General features: G+C 42.3%; 1 protein-coding gene across 3 annotated transcripts in view; it reads left to right on the top strand.

Annotated features, from left to right (window-relative positions):
* LOC122783631 (kelch-like protein 29) overlaps positions 1 to 27,376 on the top strand; it is a 165,830-nt gene that overhangs the window by 52,566 nt on the left and 85,888 nt on the right. For all 3 annotated transcript variants that reach the window (XM_044048388.1, XM_044048386.1, XM_044048387.1), the window contains one exon: positions 14,849 to 15,160. In XM_044048388.1, coding sequence (XP_043904323.1) covers positions 14,888 to 15,160 — 273 coding nt within the window. In that variant the 5' untranslated portion in view covers positions 14,849 to 14,887. The remainder of the gene's footprint in view (positions 1 to 14,848; positions 15,161 to 27,376) is intronic.

Below are 27,376 nucleotides of genomic sequence, written 5' to 3'. Positions count from 1 at the left end.
TGCACAAAGATACCCAATGGTGGGGATTTGCATGCTTCTCAACAATGAAAGAAACACAGAATTTCATATGCTCTATATTAATCACGCTGTAGCTAAGAAGCTTCCGTTTTTTTTTTGGTCACACATCTGTACTCAACTTATCCATCCATCCATCCATTGGCGCTGTGCCAATCTCAGCTGACATAGGGCGATAGGTCAGGGGCACCCTGGACAGATCGCCAGTCCATCGCAGGGCCACATACAGTACATAGACAAACAACCATTCGCTCTCACACCTACGTTCAATTTATAGTGTCCAATTTACCGAATCCCCATATTGCATGTTTTTGGACTGTGGCAGGAAACCACAGCCAGAGAAAACCCATGCACACACAGGGCCCTTGTTCTGACTGAGCCTCGAATCCGGCTCTTCTTCACATAACAATACGATTGCTTGCCTATTTAGCAAGTAGGAGTGCTTTAGTGACATTATTGCACAAAAAAAAGCATTTTTGTCGCGGTCGGTGGTCGTTTCAGCACCATGTGACATTGAACAGCTCCTCTGCTCTGGCTCACACATTGTTTTCACCTCTCAGCACTCTGACCAAGTACAGTCCATGGCTCTGATTGCTTCCCCTTTGACCTCTCCTCTCTGCTTTTCCAATACAATAGCCAAAGTAAAATCCACATCGATGTTTAATATATACTGTATACAGTTACTACGTTAGGCCACTGGCTCTTTCCTTATAATTTTACTGGCCATGATGGGAATTGGGAATATGTTTTTGTTCTTTGATGCTCAAAACACATTCAACAAGACATATAAACAGTTTTCTAAAATATCCTTACTTACATTATACAAACTCAGCTTTCAGATAAGATACAAATGCTTTACTTTTAAGTGCAATCAAAAAGGTTTTCCCAAATATTTAAATTCTGATACTGTTTCAACTGGCTGATCATGAATCAGAATAGGGGAGTGTTTTGACAAACACTCTGTTGCCTGCACATGAGGCCACGTGTCCTTTGTCTTAGTCTGATTAATAACAAGGGCACTGTCCGCACAACATTTAATGAGTTCCTCAACACGGTGGAATATTCTGTCTAATTTAGCCTGTTCTCATTCTGAGAGCGTCATATATCGCCACTCTGTCACTGTCAGCGTCGCCTTGACTTTAGTTTGACCCCTTCTCCTAAATGCCTAAATGCACCACCAGTGGGTTTACATTGGAGTCAGTTGAAACCCCGGTACCTTGATACTTTGGATGAGATTGTGTTGTTCACATAATACATGCGAGTATCTACCAACTGTGAAACTGAAGTCACATCTTTGGGTTTGAATTTTTTAGCCTTGGACAGTGAAAGGGAATTTCCTCTGAGAAGCTATTTCTCCAGACTGTCATTACTCATTTCATTGTCAATTCCAAAAATTGTGTTCCAGCTAAGTGTTGGTGATACTGTGATAGCTGTTAAATGTTAAAATGAGTCGGTGAGTATTAGTAAAAGGATGCTTCATTTATCTGTATCTTGCACCCTACCTAGAATCGACGGACATTCTGACACTTGTCCAGTTCTGTATTGATGTTATATGTCACTGGGCCTCCTCAAAGGCCAATCGGGCGCTTCCATTTAGCTCATACATTTATCTCCATTTGCTCTTGCATCAGTCTCCCTTTACTGTAACCCATACAGCTACTGGCTAGCCAAAGCAGATGAGACGCCCCATTACTTATTTAGCACCACTTTAAAGGGGACCCAAGTCAATTGAGAACCTGCTCTCGTTTACGGTAACAACATTTGCCAAAAGGCCTCAAACACAGCCGGCAAAGATGAAATTGAGCACGATGGAATCAAGTCAATAAATGACATGGTGGATGAGGTGACATGTGGTCAGATAGTTTAGTGAAGGTCAGCGTGCAGGGGCACTGTGTAATCTGGTGGCTCTGTGGATGATGACAAGCAGATAGGTTGTAGGACCAAGGTGGAAAAGTTGTCTGACCTTCAATATCCTCTTAATCGATGAGACCAGAAGATATGATAAGAATAATAGTTTTGAGCCTGTAATGGATTTTTTTTTCTCTCTCTCTCTGTCATGTAATAGTGAATTCCTGTTTTGAGGAGGGCAGCTTTTGATGCATTGAGAACTCATGAGAAAGGACATATGATAAGAAGGATTGTGGGATAGAGAGAGAGAAAGGGGAGCGAGGGGACAGGCTCTTGAGCCAGATATGGTTTCTATCCTGCATGGACACTTTACCCAACCTAATCATGATTCCCCTCTTTTATCCGAGTGCAGACCAACTGTCCAGCCCCATAGATCACAGCCCCTCAGTACACACACACACAAACACAAAACCATGACTCCCCCACTTTCTGTCTTTCTTCTTCCACAATATATATGTATATATATATATATATCACTCACTGACACTCTGGCAACATATTAAAAAAGAGGGATAGTAGCTGCTCTCTCTTATTGCCAGGAAAGTGATTTACCATGGGGCTATGCGCCCACCATATTGATTAAAGGACATGTGTGTGTGTGTGTGTGTGTGTGTGTTTCAGCTTGCATCTTACTGGGCTTTCTCATTTTCCTCCTCCGTCGTCTCTCCGCCTCCTCCTCTTGCTTCTCTGCTTTCTCCCCTTCTTTATCTCTCACTTCGCTTCCGCTATCTCTATGTGTGTCGCCAAACTCCACCACTCGCTCTCCCCCTCTCTCGCTCTCTGATTGTGCGTGTGTGAGAGTACAGCTGAGGCATGGGTAAGGGAGGGAAGGGACAGAGTGTGGAGTGGAAATAAGACACACAAAGAATGTGCAAGAAGGAAAGTTTTTTTTATTTTTTTTACGATTGTAAAATATCTTCTACGGTCAGTGCACTTTATTTGAACAACCATAACGGTTCGAATATGGAAAAGCAGGCATTACATGTTTGTGGGACAGTGATCTTCAGATGGTTTTACAAGACAGGTTTAAGAACAATTCAAAAATAAAACTGCAAATACACTCTGATGTGCCTTTTTGTTACTGCACAGAAATGTAGTTTAATATCAATGAATGATTCTGCAAGCACTGAAGTCAAGTTTAAGATTATCAGTTAAACTGTAGGTTATTAAAAACATTTTTATTTTTATTTACTGCCTAAACTGTATTAAAAACTTCAAAAATGCCCAATACAGTTACCCAAACTCCTTCTTTAAATATACAGAGAATGAGATATCGTATTTCATTAGAAATGTATTGTTCTGACATGCTGAATGCATTTTATCGTTACATCCTTAAATGTTGTGACACCATGAGGTCCACGTCTGTGGTTTCACACATCTCAGAGATGGCTTGTTTTACTAGGTTTGTTTAATATAGCACTAAACCAACATTTTCACTAAAAGGACCTTGGAATCAATGTTTTTCCTGGTGAACTTCAGGTTTCTGATATAGATCAGAACCAGTGTATTATTTGACATGTAATTACAGCAAAACGTTTGTTGGCCACAAAGAAAACTCTTGTCGGGTTGTGCAGCTTGTTGATGCAGCTGTACATTTTTCGTAGACACACTGTTGTAAATCCCTTGGCAGGAAGTGTGGCTGGCACTTGACAATTGTGAGTGCCATTCCACACAAACCCCGTCTTTGGACACAACCATTTTTTTTTTTTTTGCTTGCACACTTCCATGTATATCTGCCAATCTTCAGAAGATCCTGGCGGCTGTAACATAGTGTCACTGCATAAAAGGTACCTTTTTAAAAAAAATGCATTTCTTTATTTGAACTGTTGGAACCTAGAGAGATGTCAAAAGCACAGAAAGGTTCGGTCTGCGCGAGGCTGCTCAGACGCATAATGACAAACATCAGCGCGTTAGCAGATCGACACACTCAAACGTGTTACCAATTAATTTTCTCTCATTCTGACAATTCGTTGAACTGTTGTGGTTGAAGAAAAATGTTCCGCCGTCTTTATAACACAGCTGTCTGTGTTCAGTCCGCAAACTCATCGCTGCTAATCCACACAATTACCTTGAGGTACAGTCATGCATAATTGAAAAATAAACAAGGTGCTACGTAAAAAAAAAAAAAGCTTAGCATCCTGTCCACTTGGGACGTCCTTCTCTTACATTTCTCCTCTGATGTCACTTTTTATTTTGATAAATTGGGTTGAATTTACATGAAGTTTCCTCCCCTAATGGAGATGGCAGTTTACTAAATCTGGGCAATGTCTGTGCCTCATCCAACTAAGGTTGAGAGGATGACACACATTGACCCAATCATATTTAATTCATTCTGTCAGTGTGACAGGCATATAGAACTATACAGCGTGCAGACCACATTCCCTGACATGGTACCTCTCGTACAATTCAATGCACACCTCATTCTCCTCATCATTAGCTCTCTTTCCCTCCCCCCCTTTTTTTCCCATTTCATTCATTTCAGGGGCCTCTCTATTTGTTCATTCCACTTGCCTCGGTCGTCTCCTGGGCCATTAATCTATACTTCGCCAACAGCTCCTATGGGCCGGACCAGGCTGCGTCGCCATTCAGCGTGTGTGTCTGAAAGGCCACTGTGTTCATACAGATATGAAATGACAGACTGAGACAGAGACAGAGGATGGCTTTTAGAGAAAGCACCCGTGAACGTGAGACAAGTGCAGAGAAAGGAGACGCAGGGAAGGGAAATACACTCTCCTGTCCTTTTGTTCTTCTTGTCGTCTGAGGCCAAAGTGATAGAATCGTGTGTTTTTCGAGAGCGCGGTGAGGTTGCCTCGAACAACTGCACCGAGGTTACCGTGGCAGCTGCCCTTTTTGAAAAGGTTGAGATTTGAGGAGATTAAAGTGCCGTTGGATCACGCTGGGGGGGTTTCTGGCTCGGCCTGTCGCTGGCCTGGACGAGTGGCAGCCATCAGTGGTGACAGGGGACTCAAGCAGATGGCGTTGGCTTAATCAGGGAGACAGCACTGTTCTGGGTTTGTGTAAATGTATGGGTACTTGAGTTGGGGAAAGTGTTTATGTCTTTTGGAGTAGGGGATTTTAAGGACGTGTACTTCATATATGCATGTATTATGTGCGCTCTGATACTTGTGTGTCTGCGCTTCGAAGGGAAATATAAAGACCACTTGACTCGAGGCTCTGTCATTGATACAAACATTACAAAGTGTTGGATCTGACGGGTTTTTTTTTTTCTGGTTTCACTGTAATCTTTGACTCCCAAAGCTTTTTATTTACTGGATATTTCCCTGTACTGTTTCATGTAGGTCCTGATCCTCTCATGAGGCTAAACTTCATCTGAACACTCCTCGATGTATTTTTAGTGAAGTGATTACATTTCCTTTTAGATGCCACAAACTCAGTGGAAAACACAAGCACTCATTGACAGTCAGTAACTTGGAAAACAAATGAATTGGTGTGCCATTACATGCATGATAAATCAGCATTATTGTTTTTGAAATTGGGGTTCCACAAGTGTCGGTCTGTTCATTTGTTGTCAGCGTTTCATTTATTCTCGCACTGCATTTCAGATGGAAGGCTGATTTACTGTTTACGCTTCTACACGTTCTCATTAGGGAGCTGAGCAGCGGAGCTCGGGTGTTACTGTTGTCTAGGGGGTCACTTGGGGAAAGCAGGGTATTGTTTGGACAGACCATCCCTCACCCAGAGGACCTGGTTCCTATTTCCCAGAGATTCACACTGCTGAGGTGTTCTTGAGCAAAGCTCTAAATCACTGGCTGGCCTTGAACTTGAATGGAGCTAAATTTGTGTTACAGAGAATTCAGCCAAAACTTAGCGACGTCTTAGTACAGTAAATCTTATTCAGTGGCTCATTGACGTTAGCTGTTGAAGAAAGAAAGGCTTATTTGTTCACTTTTCTGTTTCTGCACACAGTCTGGGGATCCAAACCACTGAGCTTTCCAATCATAAGTATGCTTTCTTTTACTCCATGCCCCCTGTCAGGAACTAAAGCCTGAATACCGAGGGACTATCTACGGGAAATGTTGGCTGTGTAAGCTGTCATTTCCTCTAAAGTGAAAACTTAACACGGACATTTAATAGAGAAATGTAATATATTATGCTGAGGAATGTGATGTCTTCTGTGGTTGTGGAACTGTATTCTTTCCTTTCTACTCCTACAGTCTTGAATGAGAGTGCTTCACGTGAACGCTCACAGTAAATGTTTTTTCTCTTTGGTTTAAATGTTCATACAATAATACTTTCTTCAGTCTGCAGATGGAAATTCTCTTCTTGCCATCTGGTTGTTTTGCAAGGTCAACCAGCAGTGGTGGGGCCTGTAAAGAAGGTAGGGGTTAAATGCTTCTGCTCGAGGAGTCTCAGGACACCGACCGATCAAACCTGAAGCTCTCCAGTTTGAGGATGACCTCTGTAACCGCCTGGCCGTGCAGAAGTCAACAACGTGCACACATGGAAGGGAGGGATAGACCTAAAAATAGGGCTTTTTTTATCGCTTTGCAGGGAAGCGGGTGGGGGGGGGTCAAGATATAATCCAGCCCTGGAGCATCTCTATGGTAATGACAGGAAGAGAATAATCGAAAAATGTGCATGGTATCTCCATAGCGATAGGGCTGATGTCATGATCCCTGCTGCCGGCGAACTTTTTGTAGCTGAGGATGCAGCCGCAGAACCTCATGCCGTGGCAGCTTTTTATGGGCCAGTCAGCTCGCAAAACGCCTCCGCTGTAAATCACTGTCACTATTCCCTCCTCCTGCTCTCTTCCACATTGTCTCCTGTCTTTTGCTCTTGTTCAATTCTCCTGGTCTCTTTTTCACTCTCTCATTGCCACTCTGTCTCTGTTATTGATGTCTATATCTCTTGATCTCTCCTCCAGCTTGGCCGTGCACTCTAAGCCGGTGGTGTTGAAAGAGATGGATGCTCACTGCCCTCAGTAATCTCCGCTGCAGCCATTTAGATAATTAAGTCACTATTCTTGCACTTGCCCCGTGTCCCGCTAGCAAAGCTGAACTACGCGGGCTGCATTGATGCAGAAGCCCATTCGATGTGTCAGGTTTTAGTCCAAACTGCCCTGTGCTTATCGGCGTGTGTATAGGCCTGCGAGCCTCGCTGTGTGTTTGTGTGCGCAGGATCAACAGCGAGTGGTGTGGGTTTTGATGTTGTTGTTGGTTTTTTGTTAGAGAACAAAGACATTTGCAAAAGGGATGTAGCGACGGCAGAGAAGGCAACAGCTGCCAGAGAGAATACACATGCGCACACACAAGACGCACACGTGCATGCATTCTTACGCGCTTTAACTCAAGCGCACACACACGCGGCGTGATTGCCGTCTGGAAATCTGATGCTCCCGCACCCTGCAGGAAAAAGCATGCAGAAAAGCTGGATGGGGAAAGTGTGCACACTGCCCCCAGGGTTTTTCTCCAGCTTCATGTCTTGCCATTGTGATAATGTGGTGTTTTGTTGAAAGTCAGTGTTTTAATTAACTCAGCGGCAGCGTGCGGTGTGCAGCGGTAGAGGTAGCACTGCCTCTCTGTTCCTCAGGCTAATGACATGCCTGGGATACTGACAGCCAAACACTGGCAGGGTGTTACTAACTCAGTCAGTGCTGTAGTTTTTTAACACTGTGGTCATTTCTTTCTGCACAGGTGCCAGTGAGAATTATTTATTTATTTATTTATTTTTTATTTTTGTTAAACTGAAAAATGACTGTCGGCTCGTATTTTTTCGTCATGCAAAAGTAACATCACACCCTGGGTGTTTGGACTACTTTAAACACGTGGCTTGGAAATCATTGCATCATGTAGTATACACACACAAACACACACACACACACACACACACTGACACACTGCTATTTTCAAGACTTGAAGAAAGTTTTACTTATTAATGCTCCTCTAAAAGTATTGTGCTGATGCACAGTGAGGAGTGTGCTGTCAGGAGCGCAGGTTTATGCAATATTTCTTAATCTGAAGAAAAAAATAACCCTCACAGCCTCAGTTCCTTTTTATTTCTCTTCTCTCTGTAAATCAAACACATATTATCCATTTTCTTTCCACTTTGAATGATTTGACCTTTGCCTGCGCGATTTATCAAAGAGAAGATGATCAGGAAGTGTGCGTCTTAGGCAAACTGAGTCAGTGTGTGCACGCCACTCACCAGTGTTGCATCTGTCAAGGTGTCAGATTAATGTAGTGTCATCTCACTATCGTCTCCCTTTTGAAGTGTCTGTGGAAATACCTAATAGGCAGTGTGAGATTAGGAAATGTGAGGTGCTGTATTCAGATTAGTTGAAGATTTGTTCAGAATGACTGGTGATTACCCTGCGGTTCAGGCATATTTGCGTGTCAAATGCCCCCCAGTCGTCCCATTAAAGTCGCTGATTAATTAGAACTAGCCTATATGCCTCTAATAATTTGCTAAAAGAGGAGCTATTTTCAGTCGGACTGGTGCCTGGGCTGCTGTTTTGAGACATTCTGTGTTTTTATGATGCATTGCTGATGGCACCGTGCGTCTCTGGATTCTACTCTGACCACTAATGAGATGTATGAATTATAGCAAAGTGCTAATTTTCCCTCAACCCACTGGGATTAATTGGACCTACTAATGCTAAGAATCAATCTCAACAAAAGGCTTGTTGGTTTCCATGCCAGCAGGTAACTGCGTTTATCTCCCTGAAGATGCAACCCCCACACCTCGTCTCCGCTCACGAGACAGACACAGAACTCCACTTTACTTTTCCTGTGTTTACTTTCCCTCTCGCGTCTGCGCCGTTGTTTTTGTGCTTTTTCCTTCTTCTGGAACATCAATTAGGTCTCTCCTGTATCATGCCTTGAAGAGGGAATGCTAAAAATACTCTGGAAGCCCAGGTTCTTTCCTGGCATATTGGCTTCCTTCATCAATCAATACTTAAAAAAAAACACCTTACAGCCTTACCTTACCTTACAAAATCATCATTTTAACTAAAACAAGGTGATGGTCATGTAAGCTTGTGTCAGTCTTTTTAACATATTTCCATTAAAGTTCATTTTAATATACTACAAGGTTAAATCATTCTTGAGACTATTCAGTGTTTTAATAAATATGAACCTTTCCTCCTAGACTGTATTGACTATCCCTCATTTTAAACAACCTGGATGCTTGATGGAAATTGTCATTTCTTTTTCTTTGTACATGATTTGTATTGTATTGCAATCTAATGCATATTTGGATGTCAGTATGTTGAGTGGAATTTAAAATAGTTTGCTTGGCTCATCATTTTTTGCTATTTGTAATAAGCAAATTACATTTGTTTTCGTCTAATATGTGTTCCCCATGCCACTAACTTATCTACAGTACATGGCCTGAAATATGCAACATCCAAATTAGGAAAGTGTCTTCATCATTTGTCTACTCGAGGAGGAGAATTTAAAAAGCCTGTGACTCTGGCTCACATTGCTTTGGGCTATTCCTGTACCACCAGTCTCTCTCATTATTTAAATATCTGGATGAATACCTCTGTTGTCCTGGAGGAACTGTCAGCAAATTTACTGCTGTGCATTTATATTGCTTTATATGTGCTGCTGTGCGTGTGGGCAGGCACGTGCACCTGTGACTCTCGCTCTCTCTCCTTGTGTGTGTGTGTGTGTGTGTGTGTGTGTGTTTGGCTGTCAATGTGCCGGTCCCACTGGGCTGCTCATTTACAGCAATATCTTGTCCTTGTAAAGTTACAGCATGCCTGCTGTAGCTGGCCCTCATTTGTACCATCAAACTTGCTGATGGACAAATTGATTATTAGCACAGACCCATGAGTATATTGTTTGTGTGTGTGTGTGTGTCACTCGGTCAATGTAAGTACCCCACACACACACACAAACACACACACACTCTGGGAGTATCTGTCGCAGGTGGAAGAGCTGGAGGTTTTAAGTGTTGGGAATGTGCCAGCACAGCAAACATCACACCCCAGGATGACACAACCCATCCCACCCTTCCCTCCTTGATCCCACCGTTAACACCATTCCATCTATTTTGGGCTTCATACACACGGCTGATATGTAATGTCTCATTTGTCTCTTCCGTTCACACCGTCTCACTGTCTCTCCATCGCTGCCACGTTCTGTCCATCTGTTACGCTCCCTCTTTCCTCACATCTATCTGCAGCTCCCTGCGTATTCCCACATGGCTTTGTTAACACGGCTCAGTCACACGCACACACCCGACACGCTGCGAGCCGCCTCTGAGTGACAGATGCTGTTCTTAAGGGTGCGTGACTCGAGCGTTCCCACCTGCCAGGCAACTTTTTATTTTGGCTAATCACCCCTAACCACGCTGTTGTTTGGGAACATAAGTCATGGAATGCTCCTGATGTGCAACACATTGTGCCACGAATATGCGTGGCGTCTCCATGGTGATGGCGAAGCGTTCCCGATGATGTCAGTGACGTTAGTGCACGCCCACTCATGGACGTACTCTTACTTCTCGTCTTCTGCTCCTTCACCACACATCTGCTTCCCATCATCTCACTTTTGTACTTTCATATGGAACATTCTGGCACAACAGCAGCTCTTGAATAGCTGATTTTTTGGAAACGAGAGTCAAAAAAATGCCCCGGCGCACCACACTCACTCCTCCTCCACTGAAGCTGATTGCTTTTAGCTCATAATTTGACTGACAACACAATGGAGATGCCAGTCAGCCCGTCACTCAGCTCATTAGACTCGATCACTGACACGGTATTTCTCATTTTTTTGTGTTTGTACTGGAAAAAGCCTTCTTGTTGCTGTCTGGGCTTCCAGAGGATTAGTGATTTTTAATCACTTCTTTAGATTTTTCACACTTGAGCAAAGGATTCTCCTTCATCAGCTGTTATTTCAGTAAGTGCCAGAGTGAGAAAACAGTATTTGGTGTGGAAAAGTTATACCTTCTGGTGAGATTATTAATAGGCTGACAGGAGTGCAAGAGCTGAAGAGCCTCATTAATTGCTGTAGGGTATGACTGAAATACTGTCATACGTTCCTTATAAAAGTGAAAAGGCTCTTTAAAAGGCTGGCTTAATATGCAAGCCTTGCAGCAAAGGTTATCGTCTCTCCTCTGAAACACCATTGTCTTGTCCGGGGCTGACAGTGACTTCATTGGATGTGAAAGGAAATGGGCAAATCTTTATTGGCACCTTCTCCCTAGAGCAGGGAAACGCAGAGCTAAGTGTCATTGGAGATGTGATGTATTTAAGTGTTTATCTGGTCTGGCAGAGTCCACAGGTGTGTTGGGTGTTGGTTTCCACAGGCACCTCTGAGAGCAACATTTCTTTTTTTTCACTTCTCGACACAAAAACACAGCACACGCACTCTCAGCCTCCAGGTGACGTGAGCCTGTGCCAGCCCGTGCGTACACGTGCACATGCATGAGCAACAGACTTAGAAGGAGTTGCAGAAATTGGGGTTAATTTGCAATTAATATCTTAAATCCTCGTGTTCACCAAGGGCCACGAATGTAGTCGCGTTTGTGTCAGTGACACTTGCTCTGCGGGGATCGGTTGCTCGCCTCAGGTTACGCGGTATGCTGACATGCATAGCAGGGAGGATGACAGGAGTTCACTTGGAGGATTGTGCACGTATTGAAATCTGGTGTCAAGATGCTGAAAATGCCACTTGGGTAAGTTAGTAAGTGAGAGAATTTGAAGTGTGGTAAAGTGAGAGGCTTCTCTCTGTATGAAATCAACAGCATTAGTCATACAGTATGTATACACTGCTCAATGCGGCCCACGTCAGCTTTTAATGAAGGAATAAGATGTACTGTGATGTGGGTTGGGGATGTAAAATATTTTGAGATATTAAAAGTTGCCTATTTCATGTCTCGGTGTGGGTTAGGCCCTTGTGGGCACTACTGTAAATCAAAGAGCAAGGCTGCATTCATTAAATAATATCAAGTGGGAGTATCCGAAGTTCAAAGGCCATTTAATCTGCAAAGCATCTTAGTTTTGACTTGTTTCATTTAATTAAATCTAAGTTTCCCCTAATTAACCCAGCATGCTCACAAGTCCAGGAGGAATGGTAAATGCTGGAGGAGTATGTATATTTAAAAACATAACATGGCAAGTTAGGCATATACAAAAGTTTCATCTCATAGACGTTACAAGGTCACAGGGTTCTCCCTCTGTGTGACACATCCCAAAACAGACTTTTCACACATAACGTATCACATGGCAGCAGGGATATTTTTGCCTTCACCCATTGTCACGATACAAACGAGATTTGTTGTTTTAGCATTGCTCAAACTATATTTAATATAATTATTCAGTTTGTATTAAGAAACACAGGAAAAGCTGCTTCTACGTGCTAATTTGTGAAGTGTTCAGTGTGACCTCCTTGCACACTCATTAACTTGTATAATTAATGTAACATATATATGTATATATATATATATATATATATATATATATATGTTTTTCATACTATTTCATGTTGAAAATGGCCACAGTGCAGTGAAGTTTCTTCAAGACATGCTTGACGTACACATTTTCCAAAGGTTAAACTCATATTCCATTCAAAACGCCACATATCGTAGAATTCGATCAGTCATTAAAAGTCAGTAAATCATCATTTTGCAGCAGCGAGGCCGCTGTCAAAGGGGAATCAGCAAACTGGATACTCAAGAGGAGATATTACGTCTGGAAAGGGCCTGAGTTGGAAATTGTTTTATTTTGGATCATGGACTGCCCTCCACAGGGTCCAGACCTGAATATTATGCAGGCAGCTTTGGATCACATGGACATAGAAAGAAATAGACTTAAGTCTAAATCTAAAGAAGAGAGCGCCCCGGGACGTGCAGAAACAATATTGTATGTACTTACTGTGTGTTTTAGCACCTAAATAAAGAATACGCCGATACATCATGACATGCAACCTGCTGAAAGAACTAATAATAATAATATGAGAATATACATTACAAACTGATTCTTTTGCTCCTTTTTTCTAAAAGGAACACATTGATTAATGTGCACTATAGACGGCTAACTTACCATGATGTTCAGATCATGTCTTGTGGATATGATCCACATACTGTAGCTGCACACTGCAGCCTCGCTGAAGGTTGTGTGTGGGCACTTGTAAACTACACCCGCTGCCTTTTTCTGCATACTCTATAAGATTTATTCCACAATGTGTCCTTGTTCCTGGAGGATTATAGACAAACTAGAATGTCTTGCAGAAAACTGCAAAACAGTATAAACTTTGAAGCTCAGTGACCATTTACACCACTCCACATCTAAAAAAAGGATTGATAAAAATAAATTGTCAAGAACTGTAAATCCCAATGCACTCTGCCCCCAATTCTAACTTTTGTGAAGATAATGTCCCTTTTATTTTTTCTCTCTCTGTTTTTATGTGAAAGAATTTTCTGGCAGTTTTTCTTTTATTCTCTCAGCTGAGGTGTGGAGCATGGCAGATAAGAGGATATTACCTTGCACCAACTCTGCCACTGTTCCACTGGACCAGCACCTTGTTTCCGTCCGTCTCAAATATGTTTTTGAGATAATACACAAGCTTCTACCTTTGGAAAATTTGAGGTTATTAAAAGGGGTCACCGTGGAGAGGGAAAGGTTATTGCTGAAAGAGTGGACCTTGTACGAGAGAGAATTAAACAAAGGGGGTTGAAAAGTGGAACAACATGTATAAAAGAAATGGAGTGAAAGGGGCGGGCGGAACAGAGAGAGAGAGAGTGTCAAATGAAGGGGTGAATGTTTCACGGGGTAAACAATTGGATGGTCACAGCAGCTGAAGCTACAGTGGGGCCAGTGCTCCCACCTCAGGCTGCAAGATGTATTGCTTGCATGAAAGCGTTGTAACAAACCTTTCATTTCCAACAGCCTGCTCGCAGAGTACACTGGAGTTCTGGACAAGCATGTTCTCATTACAACCTGTCAAAACGTGACGCACATACACAATCATTCAGTTGTAGTATATACTCCCTCTGTACACTCACTCTCACGGAGACACACACTGCGAGGCTCGGCATTTCAAGGCGTTTGCTCCTCTGTGAGTCAAAGAAGCAGCATGACAGACCCCAGTGTGCAGAATAAAGACTTATCATCTGCTGTCATTTCCTCCTCACAGACCAGGGGATTTTGCATGGGGCTTGCTGAACCTGGTTTTGAGGTTGTTATTTATTTATTTCGTCTGTTATCAAGGGCTTGGGAAGCATAACGTGCCTTTGGTGAGGAGGAGTACAATGCTCTACAAAAACCCCTCAGTGATGGATTTCACTACTCAGATCTTTCACGGCTTTGATTCATGATATAATATAGAGTGATGCACTGCTCATGCTACACAATAGTGCCATACCCCATACTGATGTAATCCCTGTTACAGCCTGCTGTAGTTGAAAAGGGGGGGAAACCCTCAAATGCCTTTCAAGGACAATCTGATTGAATTAAACAGCCATTAGATATATGAGATGAGCTGTAATTGCAAGGGTATTTATCTATTCAGATGAATGAGTATTGACCACAAGGTCGTGATACTGGCGCACTGTCCTCAGGACAAGCTGAAGAGCCTGCACCTGTCTGCGCCTGGCTCGCCCGTATTGTTCTAACCTCTCGTTGTTGAACCCAAACGCTTCATGTGGCAGATCTTGCTCCTCATGGTGCTGGCACTGATGGTGTTTGTTGCAGACCGGCTCAGCGGTGCTCATTTCTCTCCCTCTTGTCGCAGCCCTCGTTAATGACTGAAAATAGGAATTAGAGGCAACAAATGAGCTGCGGTGTGTTCATGTCAGTCAGGTGCAGCGGGAGCCGATGCTGTGAGCATTTACACCTTCACGTCGACATGCTCGCTACCCAGATTGTCTCTTTCTTTCTGTGTCTCTTGCCGCCATTTGCATTGATGTCATACAAGAGAAATTCAACCTGACTTATTCCCCCGTTTCTTTCCATTTCTTGCAGGCCTGCCCCCGTTGTTCCCTCTGAGACAAAGAGGAAGTGATGTCACGCCACCACCACCGCTTTGAGAGGGACTATCGGGGACCCTGGGAGCGGAGAGATATCCGTCCGTCTGGCCTCCACAATGGAGGAGCCAATCATAGCTGTGCCTCTGCCGTTGTCAATGGCAACAACCGTCCGGGACTCCTTCCCCTCCCAGTCATTCCCTCCCTCCTTCCCACCCCAGTTACAGTTGCCGTGACAACATCCAGCAGCGACATAGCGGTCAAGCGAGGCATCACGGCAGCAGGATCAGTTGCTTCGGCGTCGGCCAAGGTAAGAGCCTCTTCCAAAGTGACACCTGCTCCTCTTCCTCGTCTTGGAAACCTGTCAGCGTTTCCTCCTGCTCTGTCAAGTTCCTTTCTAGTCTTTGTCTCTCCCTTTGAAAACCTTTTAATTTATGAAAACTCCCCCAGCTGAGTATGATGGCCAACTTTCCCCCTGCTTTGAAGCCCTGCAGTCTCCTTCTCTCTCGTTGTCTTCCAGTTCTCTGAATGGTTCTGCATTGTCCAAGTTACTGAGAAGCCTGTCTTCATGGTTCAACTTCAAGCCCCTCTCTCTCTCTCTCTCTCCCTCTCTCCCTGTGCTCCCTCCTGCACTCTTGGCCCTTTCCCTCCCTCCAATGTTGCTTCCCTCTATGCACTGCTCTATTCTTGGCAAAACCGTTTTTCTTCCATCTTCATTTTCTCCCTGTGCTGCATGACAGGCTTGTCCCTGCCATTGCCTCCTCAGTAATTTCCTCTTTCATTATGTATATGACCTCTGACAATGGCTCGGATGGGTGCTGCCATCAGAACTGATAGTAAGAGATGGTGTTTTTCCAAATAAACAAACATAGTGGTCCACATCGTTACATGAATATTTTAACATTACAGACATTTAAAAAAAAATAAATAAAAAAAATCATATATTTCTTGCAACCACATGTGCAAAGATTGTCTTTCTTTGTGAGTCCAAATAAATAATACACTTTTAATGAGGTCTGGAGAGACTGAAATAGCCATCATTTACTGCAGTCATTTGGGCCAGGTCCCATAGATGGGTCTGGCAAGATTTTTCTTGGGTCAACAAATGAATTAGCTAATTGTTTTCTAGCCTTTTACTCAAGAGTGACTAAAAATGCATTATTATCAAACATTATCTCTTGGTAATGCCTCTTTCCAAGATAATATTTGGTGTTACAGAAATATTTTACATTTACATTGTGAATTGGGAAACAGATGTTAAAGCAATGTAGTTAAAGCCAAGCAGGCCCACCTATCACATTAGTAAGGTGTAATTGAGCTAATATGTATAATAAAAATAATAAACAATCAGTTAACCCTGTCTGAATGCATTTAATTATCAAGTATTAATGTGCATATATTTTCAGAAATACTTAATACTAATACAATTATGATTGATTTATTACACATGCCTTTTGTTTGTTACGGAAACAGCAGTAAACCTGATCAGAGATGTTATATTGCACAACACAGCACATTTCAAACAACAAGTGTCGACTCAATGTGCTTGAGATAAAAACAAAGACGAGAATTATTAAAACCCAAATAATAAAACAATAATACCAATAAAACCTAACCTTAGTTTAGTTTATTTATTTCATTTCATTCACAAAAAAAAAAACATGTGTTGAATGAAAAGGAGCAGAAAGAAGAATAATCTCATCGACTCTGCCCCTAACCTGACTAGAAAAGCTTGTGAACACAAATATGTTTTAAGTTTGCTTTTTAAAGGTAACACATCTGACTTCACAAGACAGAGAGTTCTCGAGAGGCAGGACCGTAGTGGCTGAAAACACCATACACTGAATTTGAATGTATTCTTGGAATGTTAAGGAGACCTTTGTTTGATGATGAGTTCTGTCAGGTCTATATTCAGCGAGCGTGTCAGGGATGTAAGATGGAGCCTGGCCATTTAAAGTTTTTAAAACTATGAGTTGTACTTTGAAATCTATCCTTTTTTCTTTTTCTTTTTCTTTTTTTCTTACCGGGAGCCAGTGAAGAGATGCCAAAACAGGGGTGATATGATTGTATCTGCTGATTCTGGTTAACACACTGGCTGCAGCATTCTGAGTACTTTGGAGTTTACCAAAGTACTCAGCAAAAGTGCATTTTTTACTAATCACGTGGATATGAATGCATGATTTATATTGTGATTTGGTACGTCGTCTTGGGTTTTAAACGTATTAAACGTTTGGGAAAAAACATTGATTTAGGCCCATACAGCTTGTGTCTGCAGCCGCTCTGCTTCCATGGATACTGTTTGTCTTTATTCAACACTCTTCTCCACAATCAGATCATTTGCTTTAATTGGAACTTCAGCAGATCCATCTGGGCCTTTTTTCCTCCTGCACCTTCTTGGTCTCTTGTTCTCAGTGGGGCCTGTTCTCTAAGAGCAGAGGTAAACAATGCTCGGGTAATTTAGCCTGTAAGTGTATCATTATATACCCTACTGAATGCAGTGACCGTAGACACAGTAAATCTGCTCTGGCACCACATCTGCCCTTCCTTTTGTGGAGCTGAATAATTACATACATTCTGACAAAGTCTGCCAAACTCCCACTGTGGCCATTGTCATCACTCAATGGCTGCCAGAGCAATTAGGTGCCTTACCTTGCATGTGATTGTACGTTTGTTTAGGGTTGACTATATGTGGGAAAGTGTATATGGCAGATATTATGCAGATCCTTCCCTAGACGCCACTCAGTTAGCCTTATTCATGATTCTACCTCTCTACTTTGTCTCACTTTTGACAGTCCTTTTGTAAGGCTGGCAACATGGACCAGTCAGATTTAAAGAGAGAAATACTCAGAGTCTAATCGCAGCTTTAATTAGGCCATAGGAAAGATGCAGAGACCTGGAGAGCTGGTCATTATTACTATAGAGGCTTATCTCCATGTTCTTTCTTGCTGTCTGACGTCCTCACTTGCCTTCTCTGTCTTTCTTTGTAATCTTCGATCAAAGCTCCTACTGTATACACACACACACACACACACACATATATAAATAGATCTAGATACATCGCAATTAAAAGTTTACTTTTATTCTAATGACTAAATGAATGAGTAATCAGACATTTCAGACACCATGTAGCAAATTGTATCTTTGTTTTTAAACACAGAACTACACGTAGAACTATGCGACTTAAAAGAGACTCAGGCTTAAAATAAAAGCTCAACATGGATGATGCAACGAGATCATTAGAACAACACACAGTCCACCTGAGAATGAAACTTCCAAAGTCAGACATTCACATTTGTCATGATAGAGAGAGAGAGAGAGAATGAAAGCACAGTCAGCCACACAGGGTAGGTGTCCAAACGGAAGTCTCCGGGCAGCATATTCCGGGCACTATCGGTGCCCAGAGTGGTTACTTTGCCACTTATTCCCACTCGTTGGCGATGGGGAGGAATTCCTCTGTGCAGGTCGCGCATTTGTTTTTTCCCAGTCAAGGCAAAGTATCGCAACTTCCAGTCACTGTCAATAAATAACGCTTGTTTTATCGATGGTTCCATCATCTCAGCTTCTTAAAATGAAACCTTCCGCCCAACAATCCCTCACCTAATCCCTCACCAATTATTTCATCGCGTTAATCTCAACTGTGTTGATCGATTAACGCATTGACAGCCCTATATATATATATATATACTGTATGTATAGGAGATACTGAAACCATGAATGGTAAAGTATAAACCCAGATTTGTTGCATATTTCATAAATTGAAGCAGTTTGTAATTTGCTAATTGCATCGTTTAAACCTGCGATTTAGACACAGTCACACTGACCAGATTACTCTTATGTTGACCATTAAACTGAAGCAAAGCCACAAAGACACACCACAATAATACCAATACAATACAAAAATACAGAACATTCTTACTCCATTATAACCATTATTGCTCCTTTTTAAAGTTCAATACACAGCAATATTGAATATGTCACACACACACACACTCAAGTGGACGATGTCCCCACTAGAGCCGCCGTGTCCATGAAGAGAGTCTCCGAAAAGTAGAGATCAATAAAAGCCTGTCAGCTTCTTAGTGTAGCCATGGACAGAGCTGAGACATGAGGGCCACAGGGAGAGCGCTGCATCCGCCCATCAGACTCTTTGTGACCCCCAGCAGCTTTGATCGAAGATGACAAAGAAAGACAGAGAAGGCGAGTGAGGACGCCAGACAGCGAGTAATGACCAGCTCTTCAGGTCTCTGCAACTTATCCTATGGCATAATTAAAGCTGCGATGAGACGCTGAGCGTTCCTCTCTTTAAAATCTGACTGGTCCATGTTGACATACCTCACAAAAGGACTGTCAAAAGCAAGAGAAAGGTAGAATCATGAATATGGCTGACTGAGCGGCGTCTAGGGAAGGATCTTCTTAATATTTGCCATATTGCACAAGTTATTGCAAAGAAACAAACAAAGAAAAACTCAATATTTGTCAAAAGTAAAATAGTAATTAGATATTTTCCCCAAATAGTTCAGCTCTTGTGTAAGTGCTGAGTTGAAAAGTACCATCTGGCTTTATACAGAGTCATGATATAAACGTAACCACACGGAACAGTGGATTATAGCTACACTTTTTTACGCTGCCATTAATTCATTTTAATATATGTTTTTGTGCTGTTGTCATGGATATAAAGTCACCGCAGACACTGACTCCATGTCGGTAATTAAAGACACATCTATTTGTGTCTCCTGCTGATGTGCAGGGCTTGTCCCTCCAGTTGATACGGTGAAGTCGAGTGTCACTTTTTTAAAAGAGTGAATCCAGATCATCTCTCTAGGTAATTAAATGTTTAAGGTCACACGTGTTTGCTAAAACGAACCACACTTAACCACAGTGAAGCTCGCCCGTGTGTTGTGTCAGGCCTGCAGTGGATGAACTCAAATTTGTAGTTACATAATATTTGTTTTGTTGTTGGCCACATAAAGTCGAATAAAAATGGAACCAGTACACATTATGTGCCTGTATCCTGCTCAGTAAAAAAAAACCAAACCCAAAACCTTAATATTACAGCCTGTTCTTGAATGTTATTAAGGATTATATGGAGTTTAAACATGAAGCTGGAGATTGTATCTATCATAACATTGCAGAGAAAGTGTCTTCCCACAGATAACCCACTCAAACGTGGGTTTCTCTACATTAATGTAAATTTTTAATCCACGCTCCCCTGATATTTATGAACATTAATGTTGGCCTTTTAATTTCTTTACCCAATCCCGAAACACGGTTAATATAAAAAATAATAAACTGATATTGATGGCTTTTTTTGCTGCTATGTTGTTTCTCTGTATCTTCCCCCTGTGTATGTTTTTATTCATTTCCCTGATGTTTGCTGGTGGAATTTGGTCTCTGTTCTTCAGAATAAACTATCTGTTTAGCCTGCGGGCATGCCATTATGTTAATGTTGTCGGAAATAAAACAAGTGAGATGTGATTCTTTCCGGGCGCCTTTTGTTATTCTGGTCAGGTCGTGTAGTGCTGTGATGCAATCAGGGAATTTGAAAACATAAAGTTCAATATCCGGCATAGAAGGAGAGTTTACCTTTGCATTCTGTCGTTATTTGATGATTTTCTGATTTAAAAGCGAGCGAGTCCGCGTTGTACTGATCATAAGGAGACGGTGTTATTCTCATGGGCGAGTCTCGTGCGTTTCAAGTTTTGCTTTAGTGTATGCAGAACTAGAGAAATGGGATAAGAAGCACACAGCGTCTCACACAGTGACGGGATGAAGATCATAGTCGTTAATAATATGCTGATTTCACTAAAACCTCAGTGGCTCATAAGCAGTGGTAAACAATGGGATGGAGGAACTTTACTCTTAATGTTTTTTTATTAAAATCTATCCTCAAGAAGAAGTGTTGGTGCCGCTGTAGAGATTATACCTCATGCAGCCCGTGCAGCCCGTGGCCAAGTGGAAAGGGAACTTGACTTGTAACCAGAAGGTCGCCGGTTCAAATCCCCACCTGGCCAAAAAGGGCTGGGGTACCCCTGAGCAAGGTACCCAACCCCCCAATGCTCCCCGGGCGCCACTCAGTGTGGCAGCCCACTGCTCCTAATTCTAGGATGGGTCAAAATGCAGAGGAATACTTTCCCTAAGGGGATTAATAAAAAAAAAAAACTAAAATTATGCAGTTTGATCTTCAACTGATAGGGATTTAATGTGATACCTGCTGCTGCCAGTCGATTTATGTGCTTTTTCTCAACAAGACTAAATGAAATGTTCTGTTCTGCTGAACACGTCTCAGTATAAAGCTCTATACGTTTATTTCCTTTGACTGCTTATTTTCCAAACACGCTATGATGAAAGGGTATCACTTTCCCATGTCAGATCCTCTCCACCTTTCAATGATTTCCTTTTGAAGGCGTTGTTGCTCCGCCGCCTTTGTCAACGCTTTCATTCGAGAGCTGTGATTATGTTAAATTAGAAATCACTGTATTTCTGTATATATTTTTGTTTTTGAAAGCTGATACTTTTCAAGAAGTTCTCAGTTTTCAGGTAGAAAATAAAGTTGGAAAACAATTTCCAAGCGCTGACATTCGATACAGCTAGACTTGAAACAAAATCACACATTGTGTCTTGCTGGTCATTGATTTCAGAAAAGTCAGCTCGCCAATGGATTCGAGCAGACCACATGCTGGGGCCAACACAACATGGTATCCAGAGAACAGCGGGTGTCAAGGCCTCACTCTGACACAATCAGGAAAAAAGAAAGGAGCCCCCACCACCAAACCCCCACAAAGGGGGGAAAAAAAAATAAATTGTACCAGGCTTTTGTGTCATTTTCATTATAAGGTGAACAAATTAGCTGAAAGTGTGTTCTGGTTTGCTCTGGTTTTAAAGATAACTGCAGTTAATTGAAGGTGTGATTGGACGATGGGCCACAAGAATTTGCAGTGACTTTTTGCCGGTTACGCTATTGTTTTTTTATTTTTCTATTTAGCTTTTTCTGTTCTGATCATCAGGGGAAAAAAAAGTTGTCACGTGAACACCGCTCTGTTAGCCGGGTAATGAACAGGCTGGGATATTCTGAAATCACTGTATCTGTGTTGAGGTTGAGGCTAAAAGAGGAAGAAATCTTCTGAAAGCAGTATAGCCTTGTGACGAGTGTCTGTGAAAGGTATTGAATATGAGATGATTAAAGTTTAAGGAGGCGCAGGCTGGGGAAGCTGGATGTGGCAGACAGGATTGTGGGGGGGGGGGGGTGGCAGGTGAGACTTGCTTTTGAATTTGCCTCAGATAGGAGAGACAGATTTGAATTGTTCCATCAAACAGTGGAACTCTAGCATCAAGATAAGATGAAACTTTACATTTCCAGAGCAGACATCCTCTCCATGGGGTCTTAAAAAAAAAAAATCCATGTTCATTTATGATGAAAGCCAAGAACACAAAACTAGCTGCAAGAAAAGTGATTGCTTCACAGCTTGACATAAAATCACCAGCCTGCCGTTTGTGGCTTCATGCTGATAAACATAAATTGATGATGCATCCTGTTACATCATATAATTCCGGAATTTTATAGTTTAGCACAAATCTTGATCACAACGTGTATCTGGAGAATCAAGGATATTGTCTTGCTCGTTGGCGCCTGGCATTTTTATCTCAAATCATGACGCAAAAGGCCTAAATTACAAGTGGTGGATGTTTTTAAAGTGTCTCTATCTTTCTCCGAGGAGCAGAGAGGTAAACAGTCCTCATACGCCGCTTCCCGGATTTGATTTATTAGCTTCTAATATGCGCGTTGTCAACCTATCACAGTCCTGCTGCGTGCCATCCACATTCGCAGTAAAAGTGTCCCAAAAATCCATCGTTCAGAAGACAATTCCTCGGAAGCAGACGGAATTGACTGATGAGAAATACCTTATTTCACCAGTGTAGTTTTCATTTATTATCTACACGCCATCATGTAAAACCTGAAGGCTTTTTTCATAGGTGAGTCAAGTGTCTTTTTTCTCTCTGACTTCCAGTGTTTGATGAAGACTTATACAATTTTAAATATGCAGGGCCAGAGGTCTGTTGCACACTTTGTAAGTGGTTAAGTGATGCATCTGTCAGGGAGTATTTTAGTGCTAAAAGTCAGCTTGTCTGACACCAAGCTGAGACGAACCTGTCAGCTCTCCCTGCCTTGTCTGTCCACTTGAAATGTCAGTTTGAATAAAGACAGCCCTCGCTGGGTGTGCGGAAGGCTGCCTTCAAATATTAGACTTGCCACTAATAAAAATGGCTCTTTCTTCTTTTTCTTTTCCTGGGCAAACAGAACTTCAATTCCTGGCAACAACATTATAAATGATGCTTCCAAGCAATACACTCACAACGCGTCTCGTTAGATGCGCGCACCTGATTTAAATTTGTTCTGACAATTTATGAACTCGGCATCATCATTTTCCTACGCGGCTGTTTTCCTTTCCATTAGTCATGCATTAGTTCTTTATAATCTTTTCTCTGCAAACACAAACATCATCATAATGTTTGTGGACAAACAAATCCACTGTTGGGCATCTTCAGCACAGTCATTAAGAAGCGGTGGACCTCGAGGGAGCTCGGCGCGGGTTAAGCAGTGATTTTCCTCAAGATGATACATGGAAACTTTTGAGTGTTAACAGTGATTGTGTGTTTACCGGGACCAACAGCAGCAGGGTCCGCGAGTCTCGGCACCATGTGGGGAGAATTAAAGCTTTCCACTCTGAACCAGGCCACGCTGCTGTGATTGCTAATCAAGGACAGAGATGGAGACAGACAGACAGAGATAGAGACGGACACACAGGCTCAGTCATGACTCACTGACAGACTGTCAGAGAATATGGACGTTAAAAAGTGAACTGTCAGACATCATTTTTCTTATCAGCATTTGAAATCAGGTGGAAAATTGGAGTCTCAAATGTGAGGACCGATTTAGCCCTCATCCCACAGTCAGGACATTGTCATCCTTTTATTGTACCCAGAAAATATTGACAGCCGTTGATTTATTAAAAAAGAAATCCGTGCAGAAATGAAACGGTTGGCAGATGTGGGATGATAACAATGCAACAGGTTGAAGAATAGGTGGAGACAAGTGTTATCTTTGTCTTGTCAATCTCACAGTGACAGGATGTTTCATAGGTTTCATCCATTTCTTATCCTCTCTTCCCGGCCCCCCTCCGTCTGTCTTTCTGTCTTTCTGTCTGCCTTTCTGTATGGCTAGGCTCCCAGCTGACCTTTTGTACCAGCAGCAGACCTCAGCACCAATTTATCCAAGCGCCTGAATTTCCTATCACAAGTCTGCAAACGTGGCCAAGCGCTCGTTCGCGCTGCCACTGTTTCAGATGCCTCCCCTGGATTTCACTCCCCGAGGAGAAAATTAAATGGCAGCACAGACAAGTTATTGTTCTAAAAAAGTGTATCCCAAAATAGTCAAGCATTTAGAGTCCTATGTGGTGGTTACATTGAGGTCTACGCAAGGCCGCATACACGTTTCTGGCTGGTCCAGTAGGAGTTTGCTGTTTTTTTTCTCCTTTCTTTTTTTGCTGTGTGTGTTTTGTGTGTGCGGGTGCAAATTAAAAGCAGCCTCTTCGGCACGCCAGCTGTCTTATGAGTCTGGCTCCAAACTGACGGCATGATGGCTCAATCTAATAACCGTTCATTGAATATCAGATTCAATACTCTCTCTGCTTTGTGAAAGATGAGATGCAAGCCCCCTTCTCTATTTATGTCACAATGACTCTGCAATGTGAGTGTGTGATATTGAAAGGGCTGAGGAGTACGCTGTCATCCAATACTGTACATCTGCTCTCCCAGCAGTACATAGAGATCCTTGTCTCGCTGGTCTTTGACTGAGCATAAAGTGGCGCATGCGACGTCACTACACACACGGGGACGGTGTTGACAAATTTCAGGCTCGTCGTTGTGTCTGTCAGCTGCGCTTGCTGTCGCTTTGCTCGGCGATAGTTTGGGAATTTTGGAGCTCATTGTGCTCTCTGCGGCAGCTCGGCCGATGAAAGTAACAGTCACAGAAACCCACTTTATCACTCTTTATTTTTATCTCCCTCCATCACAGTTCTCTTACCATTTCTATCTAATTCCTCTGCAACTCTTCCCTCCTTCAGACCACCACCCCTCCAGCCTCTTCAAACAACTGCTCGTCTTTGTTAAAGCATAGATCCTCATTCCTGCGTCAGTGTAGCCTCCCTCTGAGCGCGCTTGTGTGAAATTGGATTGCTGATCCGTTGGCGCTGAGTGGCAGAGATGTAATATGGGATAGAGGCAACCACATGCTCTGTTGCTGGAGACAGCTGTTACAGGACACCGAGGGATCACAAATGACGCTTGATTCCGAGTCCTCGTCTCTCCAAGACTGGAAATGCTTGCAGCAAATCTCATGACAATGTAAAGGAGAACGCTGCTGAACAACAAACGGAAAATCGCACAAGGCTTCTGTCAGGCACATTGCACTCCGCAGCATGTGGAAGGTTGTCACATTTTCTGTGTGTCAAGGGGTCAGTGTCGGTCCCGTGGCAATTTAAAGTGGCTGTCGCCTTACATTTGCTATTATCGTTTGTCATCTCTGCAACCACCGCATCTTACTTTGCTCTGTCCTCATCATATGGTGAGCGGTCTTTGTCAAAGGGGAAAGAACTAACTTGAAATGCGTGTCTCTAAGTATGACTAACTACCAAAATAAATATAGCCCCACATTCATGGAAACCACTCCTGTAGCATAGAGTGTCCTCATCCATCCATCAGTAACTCATTTTCTTCAGAACAGTCATTGTTTTTGTGCAAAATATGACTAAATCCACAGTAATTAATTTACCAATGTTATGTTTTTACCTCAACATAAAGGGGTTTAATGATTTGGACTCAAAACATTTACTCAATAAAGAACTTTTAAAGTCATTTCCATTACTAAACTTTTGATTCATGTCCAATCTCTATTCAGTATAGATCCTAAGGTCATACCGCACTGATCGTGACATAAACCCGTTGAAAGCATGTGCTGCATATTTTAGTCGGTACTTTTTACAGTAGACCAGTTCATTGAACCCAAAAGGAGGACGCCGTGCTCTCTAGCACAAGGCTGCCATTCATCTATCCACATAACTGAGCACATCATTAAAAGAGAGACTCCACTCTGTAGTCTTTCAAAGACCCACACTTAGTGTATCATTCCCCTGATATTCCTCTTCAAGTGTTAAATGAACCCCCTGCTGAGCTGAGCTGATTGTCTGTCATTTGGTTTTCATCTAGTGGGGGAAAAAAAGACTTTCTCGCCCTCCCGCCCTCCATCCCTTTGTCTGTCCTGTTTCACAATTGCAGAATAAAAAGCAGTGGCATTTAAAAAGGTCCACATGTGGAGGGGCTGACATTCAAAGCGCTGCCACCTTAAGGTTAACACCATACGAAAGGTGATGGCGAATGCAGGCTTTTAAAGCATCAGTTGTGTCATGAGGGAGGTCATATTTCACTGAGGACGCAGACAGAATAGTGTTTAAGATGCACAGGTAAACAATACACCGCTCACTTCGGCTGCTCTCCGCCTCAGTTACACGCAGGACACTGAGGGTGCTCCATGTTTTACTGGTATGCTGACCATGTCGACAATTCAGGGACATTTTCAGGAGCTGAAAACAGAACATATACGCTCTTATTTTGAAACGGGTGGACAATCATAGTGTTTGCACTTTCCTTGACTCTAAATAGACATTGGCAGTTCTTGCTTTGAAATGTCTTTGGTCGACTTGGTACGTTTTTTCAGTTGGGTGCACAACAGAGACGATGAGCAAGGCTTACGGGAGCTTTCTTGAAAATCCTTGGAAACAAAATCATTAGCCAATTGACTTTGTGCTCTCCTCCCCTCCTGAGCTGATATCTGGGAAAGATCAGGGCCATTGTTTTGTTTAGCTTCAATGTCTTTATTTAAGAACTCAACTTGAAGTGTCCGTGGTAAAATGTAGATTCTATAGCTTTTTATTGTGACTTTTCAGAACATACTTACTCACATAATGCAAGTCCTAGCTTTGTGCTTGAAATGGCACAATGCAAGTTCTCACTGATGCCGATTGGAGCTGAAGCTTAAACAAATCTGCTTGCATTTCCGGAGTCATTTGAGTGAATGTCAACTAAAGACATTCCCACTGGTGAAAAATCTGTATGGACCTGGAATTAAGTGGTTTAAGTACAGGATTATTGACCAGTTGGAAGAGCAGATTGGTGCACTTTCTCTCTACCAACACCATTTTTAATTTGTGCTGTGCCTCTGTTTATGAGCATATAGCTGCTAAACCAGACAAATAATGGTAGGAATAAAATGGGTTATTTTGTCATTCTTAAACTGTTATTGCAGGTTAAAATCCTCCAGTACAACTGCTGTGCTCGTATTTAATTCTGTTTACTGTCGTATAGTCCTAGTAACCGACAAGTCGTATTTGCTCTGCCTTAAAAAATAGCTCCCATTATATTACTTGAAGTTAGTATTCATATAATAATATTCAATTTTAGATTATTTCCCTGA

Source organism: Solea senegalensis, linkage group LG17 (genome assembly GCF_019176455.1).
Source record: "Solea senegalensis isolate Sse05_10M linkage group LG17, IFAPA_SoseM_1, whole genome shotgun sequence".
NCBI classification, from domain to species: Eukaryota; Metazoa; Chordata; class Actinopteri; order Pleuronectiformes; family Soleidae; genus Solea; species Solea senegalensis.
Note: the sequence above shows the minus strand (reverse complement) of the source record. Positions and strands in the feature narration are given on the sequence as shown.